Below are 18124 nucleotides of genomic sequence, written 5' to 3'. Positions count from 1 at the left end.
TATGTTATTCTGCGTGCGTAATATGCGTTTTTTTACTTTCTACCTGTTATCTTAAGGGTTTTTCCCATTATTTTAATTTTAGTTTTAGAATAACATTATAATACCATTCATATTTTTACTTTTTTATAATTTCAAGAAGAAACCAATCTAATGTATATTTGACATTTGAGGCTTAATTCTATAGAAAAGCACTAAAAGTTTTTCAGTTAGAGTGTTTTCAGCTTGTTTATTTTCATACAAAAATACAGCATGCAGTTGCATAAAACAATGGTATAAACATAATTCAATGTAAATTGTGATAATCGTAATTAATAACCGCAATTACAATTTCAAGGGAATAATTGACAATTACGATTTTTGTCATAATCGTGCAGCCCTAATATATATATATATATATATATATAATAGTTCAGGTTTGCTAATGCCATTTACTGGCATCTTCCCAATGGGTCTCCCATTCCTGCTAAGCTGTAGTGTTTTGGTAGTTGAAAGATAGTGTGGTGTGAATGCATACTAACCAGATCTATGGTCTTGGCTGTAGTTTTGGAATTGTCATCACACCAGGTCTCACACCACAGCCACTCCTGAGGTAAGGACTTGATGGCTACTTGATGGATCATGTTGTTGGGAAGGTCCTGTTAGCATCAAACCCCACAGAGAACATTCAAATTACATTAAAGTCTTCTCTAATGGTTAACATGTGTGATGTCAAGCACATACCTGGTCCAGGTTAGACAGACTGTTGGGATCTTGGCTTAAGGCTTGGTACTGCCCTCTGAGGCGGTCTCCAGCTGCGATCTTCCGGAATTTTTTTAAGTCCACCACATATAATGCACTGGAAAAAAAGGGCAACATTTATTAAACATTACACATATCATATAACAACAGAATCCTCTCAAAAAATGTTAAAATGTTACAGCAAATCTATAATCTATCAAGACAAAATTCACATTCTGTGTCTTAAACATATGTTATTGTGATTTGTTGTGGTCTAACCTTATGTGGTATTTCCTGTGTCCAAGATGAGAAGCCCAGTAGCCAGTCTTCCAAAAACGGTAGCCTTCCATCTCTTTTCGGCTGTCGCAGAATGGTGTGTACCCATAGGGGGCGCCCTCTAGAGCCAGATCTCTCAGCTCCTTCAAATCTGCCCTGACAATCTAAATATAAAGTGTGCTGGGTTATGTTTTGCAACTAGAAGGTATCACTATTTGCTAATGTGCTAACAGGAAGAATTGCTGGAGAAGTGCCTGTGAATTCTCTTGGCTGCTATTAATAAAAAAATGGCAAACTGTAAGACATGTATTGTTAAATCAGATTCACAGGTTGGAAATGGATGCATATCAACATGCAAAAACATAAACACACTATTTTTTATATCTACAACTAAATCTGCTCAAATGTGCAGCATACAACAGAGAACACTGTACAGAGTACTGTTTCCCACAATGCAACAAGCTCTGCATGCCCTTCATGTAGTATGGATAAACTGGAAGTAACATCAGCCATGATTTTTATTATCTTTTTCTTGACTCATTTTGTGTTCAGACCGCCAAGAATTGAGATTCACCCAAAAATGAAACTTGTGTAATTTACTCTCCCTCATGCTGCGTGAAACCCTTCAGACCTCCGTTCATCTTAAAAACACAATTGAAGCTGTTTTTAATGAAACTGAAAGTCCATTTCCCCAAAACTTTGACGCTTCAGAAAGTTCCTAAATACACTGGAAAAGCAATCCATTTGTGAATGGTTCCGAAAGGGACACAATCATGTCTTGCATATGAACAAATTCAATTTAGGTTTTCATTCACATATAAACATGGATCAACATCAACACACATCACATATGGTAAAAAGAAGCTCAAATGTAATGGCTTGACATGCAAAACCAAACCTCACTGTAATGAAGAGGAATCTAATTCTTATGCGTTTGGAACAACATGAGGATGAGTAAATAATTACAGAATTTTCATTTGAATTTTCATCCATGAAATAGGATAAAAAAAAAATGCAAAAAAGCTGTAATTACTTCTGAGATGCCACTCGCTGAATTTAACCTGTATTGAGATCATGTTTGTTGCTAAATGTACAAATATGCTGGTTTTTCATTCAGAACCACTGTTTTTTTCATGCGTAAGGTCACCTGATCAGCGTCTACAAAGATGATCTTGTCCACAGCCAGGGGGAAAAGCACATCCAGGAAAAGGATCTTATAACCCCAGATGATACGTTGCTTTTCTGTCTGCTGGTGAAGCCAGCGGGGCCACTTATACTGGACCAGCTCATACTGGAAACCATAAGCCTTCGCCATGTGAGAGATGGTGTCCTGTACACACACAAGCAGAAAGGGATAAACTACAGAGGACAACACACGCTATATCCAGCACAATATATCAATACACCAAATAATGTTCTTTTTAGCAACATCATATGACCCCTTTAACACATTCATGGATCATTCTCCCCTCATTTTCATTGCTAAGATTATGAAAAAGCATTAATTTAATCTTTAATGTTGGAGCATCCACTGCGTAGCATGACTTCTGTTCTGCTCATGGTTTAATGTTTGAAAACTAATTTAAGGCAGGCAATAAATGTATTAGTATTGCAAGATTACAGTTTTATTATTGGATTATTTTTCTTAAATATTTGATTTTTAAATTCTACAGTGAAATATTGCAGTAGTAATATTTCTTATTTTGTTTATTTTTGTAATATTATTACTATTATTTTATAATCACAAAATGTTAGGGCAAATTGTGTAGCCTTACAAATAAGCATAAACAAAACAAAACAAATTTTTTATTCACAATTGTAATTTTGATCAGAAAATAGCAATTAGATTTTTTACCCAAATTGTGCAGCCCCTATATTAAAAGGGTTAGTTATAATTAAAACTGAAATTGGATATCACACTGAGAGCAAAGCATCACAAAACAAAACTTACATATCTCATAAAAAAAGTTAACTAAAAAAAATCTCATGCCATAAACTTTGTAAAGTCAGTCAAAACCAACATTAAAAATAAACAAAAAAAACCTGTGCACCCTGACTCTCAAAAATAACCTCAGCCAGGCAAATTGGAAATAAGTCATTTCAGCCAGCTCTTGCTATGTTTGTGTACAAAATGCACCAGTCAGTCAGAGAATGGCCAGGTGAGCGCCTAAAGCATGCTGGGAATGATAGCAATCTTACCTTAAATGAGGGGGAGAGGTAGTTTTTGAGGAACCAGAACTTGACCGGGGTTTTGGTGTGTTGAAGGACAGAGAGCATCATTATTCTATAAGGGGAAAAACGGGAAGTAGAAATACGTGAAGAGTTGAAGATGACACTGACATGGGCGCATTCATACAAGTGGTGGTCCTACCTCAGGAAGCGCTCATATAAATGTCCAGAGGCCACTGAGAAAATGTTGAGAACGTCTTTCTTCTTGTCATTCTCGTCCACGCTCGGGCCACCGGCAAAGCTGCAAGACACCCAAAAAACACACACTTATCTCAAAAAACTCGGCACAGCAACAAGGATATAGCTCTGCTAATAATCTGTCATAACAGGATTATGTGGACTATTTGTCGATTACAAAAGATGCATTTTCAGCAGCCATTACTCCAGGCTTCAGTGTCACATGATCCTTTCAAAATCATTCTAATATGCTGATTTGAAAGTGACATGAAAGTGACGTGACATGTGGCCAAGTATGATGACCCATACTCGGAATTAGTGCTCTGCATTTATCCCATCCAAAGTGCACACACACAGCAGTGAACACACACACACCGTGAACACACACCCGGAGCAGTGGGCAGCCATTTTTTGCTGCGGCGCCCGGGGAGCAGTTGGGGGTTCGGTGCCTTGCTCAAGGGCACCTCAGTCGTGGTATTGAAGGTGGGAGAGAGCGCTGGACATTCACTCCCCCCACCTACAATCCCTGACGGTATGAGACCCGAACCCGCAACCTTTTTGGGTTACGAGTCCGACTCTCTAACCATTAGTCCACGACTTCCCCAGATTTGCTGCTCAAGAAACTTTTTTTTTATTAGCAAAGCTGAAAACAGTTGTGCTGCTTAATATTTTTGTAGTAACTGTGATAAACTTTTTTCAGGATTCTTTTAAATAGTTCAAAAGAACAGCATTTTTAAAAAAAAATAGATTTTTTAAATTAAATTAGGTATCAAAATATGAAACTAAATGGAATCTTCAAGTAAATGATGCTTTCTTGGCAATAACTTGCCAAGTTGTTGGTTCAGCCTAATAGGTTTTGAGACAGCACAAGTGATTTTATTTTATTTCATGTCGACAAAGAATTCTGTATGTATGTTCTGAGGTGGTTCAGAGATTTCTGAAGATCTCAACCTCTATCATTACCACAAAACAAAACCAAGTGCCATCTGTAGCTTTCCACAACCACCCTAGCCAAGATCTCACCTACTGCTGCCTCTACACAGATATTCACATTAGACCACTTTTTTAATAGCAAGCATCACACCTTTGGAACATTTCGGTCTCCTGTTTCCAAGCTACATACTTCCCAAGAAAAAAGGTGAGATGAGGTTTGTTTAATAATGTGGAATGGAGGTGATGTAACCCTGCTGAGACAAGGTGGAATTTTGAAACAACCTGGCAAACTATTTCTAAATGTGGAGAATGATGTGTAAAAATCAAGCTGAGGGGAAACTCAGTGAAAAAGATGGATCACAGATAACTAACTGAAATTCTGCTGTGTCACTTACTGACGCAAGAAAAAGTGAGTAAGAGAAAAAAAGTGAAAAATATAGAGATCAAGTTCCCTACCTTTTCTCCAAAGAACTCCACACACTTCTCAAAGACAGCAATGAACAAAGGAGACAGATCACAAAACGTAATAAACAGAGCTGTTAATTAAAGTGCACACCCTCTGCATTTTAATATGCAAAATATACACTACTGTTCAAAAGTCTGGGGTCAGCAAATTTATACAAAGAAATGAATACTTATATACAGAAAGGATGCATTAAATTGATCAAAAGTGACATTTATACTGTTAGAAATGATATTTATTTCAAATAAATGCTGTTCTTTTGAACTTTCTATTTGTCAAAGAATCCTGAAAATGTATCACAGTTTTCACAAGCATCATGTGACATTGAAGCCTGGAGTAACGGCTGTTAAAATTTGAGCTTTTGCTATGAAACTGAGCTTTGCTATGATAAATTACATGAATTTTACATATGTATTAAAACAGAAAACACATTTTACTTATTTTACACAGGAATAATATTTCACAACAGTACAGTTTTTAATGCATTTTGATCAAATAAATGCAGCTTAGATGAACATAAGAGGTTTCTTTCAAAAACATGTAACAATTTTACAACCCCCAAACTTTTGAATGGTAGTGTGTGTATTTACATAGACACAAACAGTCATAGACAGGCCTACCCAGGATCTGCAGATCCTTTTTCACACTGGCTATAGAGATTTTTGCAGAACTTGATGAATGAGTCTGTTATCAAACTATCCAAAAAATTATAAAAAAAAAAAAGGTAAGAACTTTGGACTTTCACATTCTGTAGATTCTATGCAGACCCAGCCATAGCAAAGATCTTGCAGTCTGTTTTTCTGTGATATTTTTTGTGATTATTTAGAAATTTAAAGTGTTGTTCCCCTCTAGCTTTTTAAGAAGTGATCTAAGATGTGATTAGTGCTTCAAAAATCAGACTCACCTGGTTATGGAATCCCACAAGCCTTTGGATTCTGTTCCTTCACTTAGAAGATCCTCATTGAGTTTGTCAGGCTTTTTCTGGACCTAATATTTGAATAGATGTTACTTTTTCATTGGTCCCATCAGCTGGTGTTTTATATGGAGGCATAATAGATTGTGAATACTATAATAACATTACAAACTTACTCTAACTTTGATGATCTTGCTGTGGAAGCTGTTAAGTACCACAATGACATCACCAGCATCAACAGGAGAGTCCGTGCCATCATGTCTAAAACATACATACACAACACTATATGATCACAAATATACTTTATGTGCACTTCCTGAAGGAAATATCAGTGCTTACAATTCAGCAAATGAAGCATGTTAAAAGTTACAGACCTGTAACTCTAAATACACAAGGCTTACTTTATCTACTAAAGTTTGAATGGTGTCTATAGGTTTTGCAGTTGAATTACAGATTCATTAAACTTAAGAAGATTAACAAAAACAATGCAGAAGAAGAAGAAGGGGAAGAACAACAACAATAGAAAAACAACAAAATAAAAAAAACTAGAACAAGTACAAGACAAACAGAAAAACAACAACAAAGACAAAAAATAAACAGAATAACTACAAGAACAATATAAACAGAAGAACAAGAAAACGAACAATAACAAGGATAAAATAAACAGACAAAGAACAATAAGGACAAAATAAACAGAAGAACAACAAGAAAAAGATTAACAGAAAAACAATAACATCAGCCAGGAGAATATAGAACAATGACTATTACAAGACATACAGAAGAACAACACAGAGGAAAAGAAAACAATGAACAAAACAAAAATGACAACAAAGAACAAGGACAAAAGAATGAATATGATGAAGAAAAACAACAAAAAAAGGGCAAGAACAAGAAGAAGAGGGACATGAAGAAGTACGATAAGAACAACAAGGATGAAAAACAATGAAGAAGATGAAGAACAGCTAGTAAATAATTTGAGGAATATCAATAGTTCTGCCTTGCAATCACTGTAATTACTCTGATTCCTCACCAATGACTCACAATTCAATACTGGATTTATTTTGAGCGTTCCTTTTGTCAAGTTGTTCATGTCTCAGAAAAAAAGTTGTGATGACATGAAAGCATAATAAATGTCCAGTGATTCAGGACACAGAGTGCCATTAGTTCTGGCATCATAAATGAAACCCTGGATCCATTAGGCTGCACTTCCTCAGAACAGGATATCAGTGAATTGCACGTTGACAAAACACTGCCTTTCCATTCATTTAGCAGTCAGCAGTGTGTGTCTGAGAGATACTTTCTTTTTCTCTCTCACAGTTGGTTTTGTTTTGTGCCAGACCTCAGACTGTATGAATAATCACACTAGCAGTGTGAAAAATGACACTGCGCTCTAACTTTAACCGGAATGAATGGGGTATAAATTTTACTGTCTTCATTAATTCTCAAAGAAAAAAACAACCATGTTTCCTTAAAGAACTGCTAAAATGTGCACAATCAGAAGGAGGAATGAAAATTGATGACAAGCATTTTAGAGAGTTTTGATGTGGACTATTAGTTTGAGTGTGGCCGTTTCTTTTTGTCCTTTATTTTGGATGGCATCGGTATTCCTCGTACAGCCTCGCTAGCAGACCCAAGATGACAGGTTTGACTCCCAGAGAATGCATGCGCTGATAAAAATCCGTAACTTTAAAGAATTTTAAATCAATGTGGAAACAAGATATGCCAAATGTAACCTAACTTTCAAACGTTTGGGGTCAGTAAGATTTTATTTTATTTTTTTAAAGAATTTAATATATCCAGAAAGGATGCATTAACTTGATAAAAAGTGACAGTAAAAGACATTTATAAAGTAACAAAGATTTCTATTTCATATAAATGCTGTTCTTCTGAACTTTATATTCATCAAAAAATTATTGCCCAGACTGAAAATCGAGGCAAAAAACGGGGCAAAAGTAAATTAATTCCAGCTTTTAGAATGATTTCTGAAAGATTGTGACACTGAAAACTGAAAACTTACCTTTACCACAACAGGAATATATTATTACATATTACAATTTAAAATAGCTCTTTTAAATACAAAGTTCTGGCATGAAACTCTAGATGGCGCAGTCCGATAGATCTAACTCAATATGACAATGACATCATTATCACGTCACATCTGATTGGTTCTCTCTTGTATTGGTAGCCAATGAGCTCGCTGCTCAACATTCAAAAACTTGGCCAATGCTTGTGGTAGCAGCTGCAGCGCACTTCAGAAACCCTCCACCTTCCCCAGCTCCACCTGTATAGATCTGCTTCGGGGTGATCATGTATGCTATGAGGGTTATTCATATAAGTTACATGTGGAGCAACTGTATTTCTTACATGCTCACAGCAGCATGTTGTGGATGTATTGGCAGTAGCAAGTCTCGGTACTTGCTCTGCTGCACCACCAGCAGCATAGCAGATCTATTCCGCCAAGACCAAATACATTAACATTGTTATGTACATTACCACGCCAATCCCTCCGAGAGTTGTCATGACAGAACTGTATTTTTGTTCAAATAAATGCAGCCTTGGTAAACATGAGATTAAAAAAAACAACAACTGAAAAATCTTACTGACCACTAAACTTCTGAACATTAGTAAGTAAAAGTAAATCTGTGAACAGAAAAAAAATCTCACGCTTGTATCTGATAGATGTCCTCTGAGCGGCCCTCACGCAACCTCAAGATCCAGGCACCGGGGTTGGCCTTCAACTGGAAATAGCCCTGTGAAATGCAGTGGGTTAGCTTTTGCTTTTGTGTTCCACAGAAGAACATCAGTCATACAAGTTTGGAACGACATAACGGTGGGTTAATGATGCGAGAAATCAAATTTTGGGTCCATGTAACTCTTACCAAACTAGGAAGATTCCTAGTACAATAAATACAACATATATTGAGGAAAAAGCAAAGAAGATAGAATAAACTCACCAGGTTGGCCATGACAATGGTGTCATGCATGAGAGGTTCCTGTCTCATGCCCAGTGTAAACTGAAGTCCTCTGGGAGGCTGACCTGTGGACAGGTCAAAACAGTGGCCCTCCAACAGCAGATACTCAAGCTCATACTCTGCATTGACTACACCACTGACCTGACAAAACAGTAGAAGAAGACTCATTTATCCATCCAAATCCATCATACTGACACTAAACATCTTTTTCTTGGAGATTCTGGCTGATCAGGACACATGTGAACATTTCATAGCACTATTGCAGCAACTGTGCAGTCTGAACTACAAAAAAATAATCACGTGCACTACTCAGCATTGGTAAATGTATAAATACTGCATTTAGAGTTAGAATTCATACCTCCTGTAGGTGGATGTTATCTAGATCATATGGGCTCCTGACCGCCTCTACCATCCAGCTCTCTGGGGTGATCATATTAAGAGTGAGCAGAGGGGATTCTGGGATTTCAGTAAAGCGGGCCACAGGGCCAGGGGAAAGGGAGTTGTTGCCAAAGAATGAAACATCCAGTTCTAAAACATAGCGATAAAAGCTGCCAGAAAGACAATGGAAATGTATAAAACATCAATCTTATAAACTAAACTGGTGGTATGTTGTTATTTGGGAATAGCTAGGAATTCATGACAAAATATTTTCAGTATACTTCTAATCTATACTTCTAAATCTGACTTCAACTTTTTTTGGGAATAAACCAAGTATGATTAGTTATTAACAAATTTTTTACCTTTATTTTTATTACTGATTTTCAGGAATATTATTTGCATAATATTAAAGAAAGAGAGGGAAAAAACATAAAATAATAAAATAACTAAAATAACAGGACAAGGGATATACATTCTGATTTTGGGGTAACTAGTTTAACAAATTCAGATTATGGTTTACATTACAATACTCCACCCATTTCTTCCAATATTAACAAAAAAAAAAAGTTGTCTTTCCCGCAGCATGAGATCACAATTTCTCTAAGAAAGAGAGGGAAAAAACATAAAATAATAAAATAACTAAAATAACAGGACAAGGGATATACATTCTGATTTTGAGGTAACTAGTTTAACAAATTCAGATTATGGTTTACATTACAATACTCCACCCATTTCTTCCAATATTAACAAAAAAAAAAAGTTGTCTTTCCCGCAGCATAAGATCACAATTTCTCTAAGTTTCATATCAATTTCTATGAAATGCAGGTGTCTTATATCAGTGCAGCTGCGCTAAGATGTTTCACCACATCTTTTTTATACATCAGCTAAGGGGTAGTCGGTCCACAGAAAATATAAAACTCACAGATCAGGGTCTATCAAACTCCAAAAAGAGCTTCTAAACTGTTGCATTAGTCCTTACAGGTAATCTGCAGATTATTTAAAAAAAATGTGCTTTGTATTGAAAACATGACCCCCCCCCAAGATTATGCATTCGGACTTCACATTAACCATTTTAACCACTGAACTCTGGAGCTGAAGTTTAATTAAACTTTTGCTCTCACCTCTTCAGGGGCATCTCAGACAGCTTGGCTCGACAGTTCATGAACACCTGCACTTTCATATTGACCACTTGACCAAGCACCTGCAGCACACACACAGAGGAGAAGGCCTGGTTATTAACCACTCACACACTCACAAACAACAGGGTTCAGGAGGGAAGGCTCCAGGTCACGCTCCACAGGACCGCATACAGATGAGCCAACCGCTCTCATTTCACGTGCTACATCTATATAAAAAAAGTTCTTTAAGGATCCACAGACCATAAAAAAACAATGAAACGAATAGGAGGTTGGACATTAAGAATGATTTTGGAAGCCTCTGCAATGACAAAGATCATTGTCTCTCAGCTGAATCACAGCACAAACAAGGCCTGAGGAACAATACACACTTAGACGTGACCAAAGTTGTACGTACAACTAATAAAGGAGCCAACTTCTGTGCAACTCTGGTGAGAGGATCCACGATGGCAACCACATCATAGAACACCTCATCTTCCCGCTGTGCCAGCTGAAGAACGCTGTTAAAAGATACATCTGGTCAGCTTGATTCATTGGTAGTGTTGTGTTAATGAGAAAAACGGAAGTAGAGGCTTTTAACATACTGATAATGCAAATGGACTACTTCAGTGTCACAATTAGCTGTGAATATGCATAAATAATAAGAGGAGCTGATCATAGCCATGGAAACCCAGTTGGGTGGAAGGGGTTTATGTTTGAATATGCAGCTGACTCACACTTTCATTGAGTGAGTTGTCTGACCAATTTGTGATTTAGTTTCAGACCCATTTATGAACCGATAAGAGTGATTAATTGAAAAGAACTGACTCAAAGGATACATTTACAAAGCAGACATCATCACTGAGACACTTATGCAACCATGTTATTTTCTATGGTCTGCAGTCACAAAAGCGGCAAAAGAGTCTGGTGAAATGCATTGGGGTGAAAGTATTTATTTTCTTTTTAAAATACGGACAGTCTTAGTACTGCACCTGTGTTTGTCCTTCAGAAATTTGACGTCTTTCCTGGCCTCTCCTTTAGGTGATGCAGTGAGGAGAGCGTCTACTTTCATGATTAGATCACTGGCCCTGTGAAGAGCAATAACAGGTTTCAGTTTGCCTCTCTCAAACAAATAATATTACATCTACAGTTATATTGGCTTGGGGTGACAAGCAAAAACACAGCATACTTTTGGGCATTCAAGTTCATCTGCTTGATCTTAGATTTAATTTTTTCTGCTGAAGTGTGAAGTGTGATCTTCTCTAGCAGATGGAAATCTTCCACACTGAACTCTTCTTCCTCATCCAGTAGGCTCAGGACCTAGTGAAGACATTAAACTCATTGTTAGTCAGAAGTGACGTTCGGTGGAAGTCACAGGCGGAATTTCAGTCTGCATCTACAATCAGCACCACGGGTCTAAAGTGTCAGAGCATGTGTGCTTACTGCTTACCATTGTACAGCGGCTCAAACTTCTATACCCAGAACACTTCAAAACCACCCATATCCAAATAAGAGAGACAGTCATTTATATGCATGTCCATAGCAGAACATTTTTAATGCTAATCAAAGCAAGGCCAACCGCCAGACTGTCGCTCTGGCTTTTAATATCAACATGCTTTTTTTTTCACCCTGAATGTACTCTCGAGTTTTTTAACACAGAATATGAAAGTTAACCAGCTTTTAATTTCTTGCTAATTTTGTTTAGCATCTTTTCGTTTACATTTGGCTAGTGAACCATGTCATCTGCAGAGCAAAACCCTTTAATGGTTTAGAGCCAATTAGACTGCAGCTAAAAGAAATGAATGACAAATACCTCACATGCCTCAAAAGTGAGTGTATATATATATATATATATATATATATAAATCTAATGTTTTTGTAGTAATATATAATTTTAAATAACTGTATATAATAAATATCATTACAAAACCATTGTGCCTGTATTAGAAATGTATATTATTTAGCCCATATTTTAATATTTATTATATACAGTTATCTAAAATAATATATTACTACAAAAACACATATACACACACACACATACTACATATACACATATATAAATATATATATATATATATATATATATACAAGTGTACATTTTTATATATAAGTGCAAATTTTTATATCAGTTACAAAATCATTGTGCCTGTATTAGAAATGTCTATTATTTTGCCCATATTTTAATATTTACTAAAAAAAAAAATTTAATATAAATTTTTATATCAGTTACAAAATCATTGTGCCTGTATTAAACATGTCTATTATTTTGCTCATATTTCAATATTTATTAATAAATAAATAAAATAAATAAACACACATAAAATATTAAATGTTATATAAATATACTTAAAAATGTTATAAAAAATACTTAAATATATATTTTAGCCCTGTTTTATATGAACTATCTAATAAACCCAAAGAAAATAGCGGAAATTATGAAACCATAGCTTTTTTTAGGATGAAGAAAAATTCTGGGGATCACTTTGGTGTGTTGGAGAATGATGGAATGTCACTGATGTTTCAGGCTGCAGCCCATTTGGTGCTTGTCTGTCAACAAAGACTCTGCTGAAAAAGCACAGCGTTATGACAGTTCTGCGGTTCCATGTGACCTGCGACCCCTGCAGCAGAGGATGCTGAGTGGACGCTGGTGAATTAACGCCAGGCTTCATCTCTCTCCTCCTCTCCTCACAGGTTAGGACAGGCCAAGCAAACTGCTTAATACTGAGTCAACAAAATGAGCGGTCCCATGTGAGGGACCAACTGGTGAGACCTTAGAGTTCAGACTATTCATCATCCAGATCAGCGGTCCGTACCATAGGTCATTAGGTTATAAATGATTTCATAACTCCCATGGAAATTTTCTTTAGGTGACCAAAGGAGGAGGGGTTGTTTGTGAATCTCACCCTGCCGTTGCTGACTACAGCTCTCTGTCCGGCTTTCAGCTTCAGGACTTCCTTACAGTACTTCTGATGGCTGTGCAGGAAGTCCACCTCCATCGTGTTGAACTTCTTCTCAAAGGCATCATGGTCCATACCCTAAAGGAGACCAAACACATATTTAACACTTAAATACCTGGAAAAGGCAACATAAATAATTACTACTTGGAAGAAAAAAATCAGCAGCTACTAGCATACTCCAGTCTTTGATATCACATGATCTTCCAGAAATCATTGTAATATATGCTGATTTGTTGCTCAAGAAACATTTCTTATTATTACCAATGTTGAAAACAGCTATATACCTACTATTCAGTACATATATGTATAATACATACTGAATCTTTACTGACACAAAGAATAATTATTTTCAGAATAATAATTCTTCTGAATAAATTTTGCACTGAAGGCACAGGGAGTGAAATCTTGTGCGACCCCTGGTTTGGGGTCCCCTGAGTTGAGCTAAGTGTAGTAAAAATGTGGAAAGAACAAATCGATCAGCTCATTAGTTTGTTTTTTGATTACACTGCAATGAGGAAATAGTCAATCAGTGAGTTATTGACAACTAAAGGGGGCACATTTGTGCAAGTGCAGTCATTAGAGTATTTTGAGAGGAATATTAAATTGTCTAGACCTATGAAAAATGTGTTGCCATTGGAGGCCGTGTAGCGCTAATCAATCATTAAACATTTTCATTTATCAGACTTGTAATGAAAAATGGCTTCAGTGCCAATAACAAATCTCGGGTGTATGAGCTGTGCAGAGTCAGATTATTAGTGATTCCAGCATTTGGCCCTTATGAAAAGGAACGAAATGCTAATATCAGCACAACACCTCTCCCTGCCATCCAATAATAGAGCAATTACAGGTCCCAGACACGAGCTCTCAGGGAACCAAGAATCTCTCTCCAACCATTTTCAACTAATAAAACTCAGGAATGCGGGTTGGATGGAACACTTTCTCTTATCTTATATGTCACGATGGAAATAAATAGAAGGAGCAGGACAACAAAATAACAAGAGGACAGAAAGAACCAAAAGAAAGCTCTCCATGTATCTTACAGACCAATCAGATTTTCTGAGAGTTGCAATACTCTGTCAATAAGACCCTAGATTCCAATTGCGGTTGTAGGAGATACAGGGCAGCCATTCCCAGAAATGTCGTTTGTGTGCAAGTCTGAGAAAATTACATGTGGTTGAGTGGTTTTCATTGGATGTGGTGATGGGGTGAAGGCACACCATGGAAAAGAAGAGAGGCCCTGCTTGTGTCATTTCATGGTGATGACAGGAGGAAACTATAAAAGTTGTTGTGTGCTTTGGAAGACACAAGCCTTCTAGACTGCAAGTGGGAGGACAAAAGCTACTACGTACTAAGAAAACACATTAAATGAAAGCAATACATCATATAAGGCAGTGCATTACAATGATTTTAACATAATTAAAAAGTGTTGAAACTATGTAAAATATCAATTTATATTACAGCTAATGATGCACCATATATCTGTATTATATTGGTTACTGCACAATATTTAAGATTAAATTTAAGATTAAATTTAATTAATAAATAAATAAAATAAATAAACACACATAAAATATTAAATGTTATATAAATATACTTAAAAATGTTATAAAAAATACTTAAATATATATTTTAGCCCTGTTTTATATGAACTATCTAATAAACCCAAAGAAAATAGCGGAAATTATGAAACCATAGCTTTTTTTAGGATGAAGAAAAATTCTGGGGATCACTTTGGTGTGTTGGAGAATGATGGAATGTCACTGATGTTTCAGGCTGCAGCCCATTTGGTGCTTGTCTGTCAACAAAGACTCTGCTGAAAAAGCACAGCGTTATGACAGTTCTGCGGTTCCATGTGACCTGCGACCCCTGCAGCAGAGGATGCTGAGTGGACGCTGGTGAATTAACGCCAGGCTTCATCTCTCTCCTCCTCTCCTCACAGGTTAGGACAGGCCAAGCAAACTGCTTAATACTGAGTCAACAAAATGAGCGGTCCCATGTGAGGGACCAACTGGTGAGACCTTAGAGTTCAGACTATTCATCATCCAGATCAGCGGTCCGTACCATAGGTCATTAGGTTATAAATGATTTCATAACTCCCATGGAAATTTTCTTTAGGTGACCAAAGGAGGAGGGGTTGTTTGTGAATCTCACCCTGCCGTTGCTGACTACAGCTCTCTGTCCGGCTTTCAGCTTCAGGACTTCCTTACAGTACTTCTGCTGGCTGTGCAGGAAGTCCACCTCCATCGTGTTGAACTTCTTCTCAAAGGCATCATGGTCCATACCCTAAAGGAGACCAAACACATATTTAACACTTAAATACCTGGAAAAGGCAACATAAATAATTACTACTTGGAAGAAAAAAATCAGCAGCTACTAGCATACTCCAGTCTTTGATATCACATGATCTTCCAGAAATCATTGTAATATATGCTGATTTGTTGCTCAAGAAACATTTCTTATTATTACCAATGTTGAAAACAGCTATATACCTACTATTCAGTACATATATGTATAATACATACTGAATCTTTACTGACACAAAGAATAATTATTTTCAGAATAATAATTCTTCTGAATAAATTTTGCACTGAAGGCACAGGGAGTGAAATCTTGTGCGACCCCTGGTTTGGGGTCCCCTGAGTTGAGCTAAGTGTAGTAAAAATGTGGAAAGAACAAATCGATCAGCTCATTAGTTTGTTTTTTGATTACACTGCAATGAGGAAATAGTCAATCAGTGAGTTATTGACAACTAAAGGGGGCACATTTGTGCAAGTGCAGTCATTAGAGTATTTTGAGAGGAATATTAAATTGTCTAGACCTATGAAAAATGTGTTGCCATTGGAGGCCGTGTAGCGCTAATCAATCATTAAACATTTTCATTTATCAGACTTGTAATGAAAAATGGCTTCAGTGCCAATTACAAATCTCGGGTGTATGAGCTGTGCAGAGTCAGATTATTAGTGATTCCAGCATTTGGCCCTTATGAAAAGGAACGAAATGCTAATATCAGCACAACACCTCTCCCTGCCATCCAATAATAGAGCAATTACAGGTCCCAGACACGAGCTCTCAGGGAACCAAGAATCTCTCTCCAACCATTTTCAACTAATAAAACTCAGGAATGCCGGGTTGGATGGAACACTTTCTCTTATCTTATATGTCACGATGGAAATAAATAGAAGGAGCAGGACAACAAAATAACAAGAGGACAGAAAGAACCAAAAGAAAGCTCTCCATGTATCTTACAGACCAATCAGATTTTCTGAGAGTTGCAATACTCTGTCAATAAGACCCTAGATTCCAATTGCGGTTGTAGGAGATACAGGGCAGCCATTCCCAGAAATGTCGTTTGTGTGCAAGTCTGAGAAAATTACATGTGGTTGAGTGGTTTTCATTGGATGTGGTGATGGGGTGAAGGCACACCATGGAAAAGAAGAGAGGCCCTGCTTGTGTCATTTCATGGTGATAAACTATAAAAGCTATAAAAGTTGTTGTGTGCTTTGGAAGACACAAGCCTTCTAGACTGCAAGTGGGAGGACTACGTACTAAACGTACTAAGAAAACACATTAAATGAAAGCAATACATCATATAAGGCAGTGCATTACAATGATTTTAACATAATTAAAAAGTGTTGAAACTATGTAAAATATCAATTTATATTACAGCTAATGATGCACCATATATCTGTATTATATTGGTTACTGCACAATATTTAAGATTAAATTTAAGATTAAATTTACTTTTATCAGTATATACACACACACACACACACACACACACACACACACACATATTGTCCATATGGATAAAGTTACGTTTTAAAAACACTAATAATTTGATAACACTGTAAAATGTAATCTTTTTAAAATTAATATCCATCTTTTATACTGTACATTATAAGGTTGTGATGTCTAAATTCACTCGTAGTACTTGTAACAATGTAGAATTGTAATATCAGCCATGTTTATTGGCTTTTCCGTATTGACCAGAAATGTAATATCGGTGCACCTCTAATAGTTGTTTTTTTTATAGTTGTATAAAATGTTCTTTCTCCAAAATCTGTTTTTTTGAGGTCATTCATCTGCATCAATATAATTCTATAATAATCTTGCAGCCATAAACAGCCAACATGGAATTATGTATTTCTGTAATATACTTTCTGGTATTTCAAATCAGACTGACAGGAGAATGGCACATTTCCAGCAACTTAACTCAAGTGACATAAATTAAAATGGAAAAAGAAAAAAAGTCAGACAGGCTAGAAAAGAACAGGTGTGTTAAGATAAATCCAAGTCAAAATGCTCTACACGTAATTCCACATTACCCAGACACAGTATTTCACACTCCACTGACCTGTTTAAGTAAGTGCTTAATCTTGGTGCCTTGTTTGAGGAGCTCCACATTTTCTTCTTTGAGGAGTTTTAGGGTGAAGTCGAGCATGTTCTTGCTGCTTTGGGTGAGGAGAGAAGCCCAGACGGCTCGGTACAGAGCGCTGTTGTCCTCTGTGGGCTTTCCACTGGGGTTATTGATCACCCCGACACGACAGTTGGAGCTGCTGGATTTCTACAAACAAACACTGTGGATTAGAGACTCTCTCCAAAAGGAGACCAAAGCAAACCAGTAACAAACTATGTGATTATGAATGTCTTAAAACATTTGGGTAAGTTTACTTAACAAAATGAAACAGTGATCATCATATAGAGATTTTGGGAGGAAGAATTGTGATATTAGTAAAGTCACTTGTATGTAAAAACAAAAAAAAAACAGATTTGATTCAATGAATCATTTGGGAGCTAACTGGCACTAACTGTTTTTTTTTTACAATAATATTGCGATTTTTAAAATGTATACTTAAAAAAAACATTCAAAATGGGGATTACTCTGCATTGTACTTTGTGTGCGTGTATATATATATATATGTATATACATACATACACACACCTTGCTACGTGTACTGCGTTAGGCTAACCGAGACTTGTCATTTGCACTT

At 36.5% G+C, this 18124-nt stretch overlaps 1 protein-coding gene across 1 annotated transcript in view; it reads right to left on the bottom strand.

The window, feature by feature from the left end:
* The window catches only part of LOC107706079 (UDP-glucose:glycoprotein glucosyltransferase 1-like), a gene marked incomplete at its 5' end in the record, with an annotated part of 22843 nt that overhangs the window by 2621 nt on the left and 2098 nt on the right, over positions 1 to 18124 (bottom strand). The window contains 18 exons of the mRNA XM_016509657.1: positions 519 to 635; positions 721 to 835; positions 997 to 1157; positions 2141 to 2323; positions 3193 to 3277; positions 3365 to 3463; positions 4789 to 4812; positions 5700 to 5782; positions 5885 to 5969; positions 8373 to 8458; positions 8663 to 8821; positions 9039 to 9228; positions 10180 to 10259; positions 10592 to 10694; positions 11166 to 11261; positions 11363 to 11493; positions 15285 to 15416; positions 17488 to 17697. Of these exons, the coding sequence (XP_016365143.1) occupies positions 519 to 635; positions 721 to 835; positions 997 to 1157; positions 2141 to 2323; positions 3193 to 3277; positions 3365 to 3463; positions 4789 to 4812; positions 5700 to 5782; positions 5885 to 5969; positions 8373 to 8458; positions 8663 to 8821; positions 9039 to 9228; positions 10180 to 10259; positions 10592 to 10694; positions 11166 to 11261; positions 11363 to 11493; positions 15285 to 15416; positions 17488 to 17697 (2139 nt within the window). The remainder of the gene's footprint in view (positions 1 to 518; positions 636 to 720; positions 836 to 996; positions 1158 to 2140; positions 2324 to 3192; positions 3278 to 3364; positions 3464 to 4788; positions 4813 to 5699; positions 5783 to 5884; positions 5970 to 8372; positions 8459 to 8662; positions 8822 to 9038; positions 9229 to 10179; positions 10260 to 10591; positions 10695 to 11165; positions 11262 to 11362; positions 11494 to 15284; positions 15417 to 17487; positions 17698 to 18124) is intronic.

This window comes from Sinocyclocheilus rhinocerous, unplaced genomic scaffold, assembly GCF_001515625.1.
Source record: "Sinocyclocheilus rhinocerous isolate Xijiao unplaced genomic scaffold, SAMN03320098_v1.1 scaffold2369, whole genome shotgun sequence".
Classification (NCBI taxonomy): Eukaryota; Metazoa; Chordata; class Actinopteri; order Cypriniformes; family Cyprinidae; genus Sinocyclocheilus; species Sinocyclocheilus rhinocerous.
This window is presented reverse-complemented; position numbering and strand designations above follow the sequence as displayed.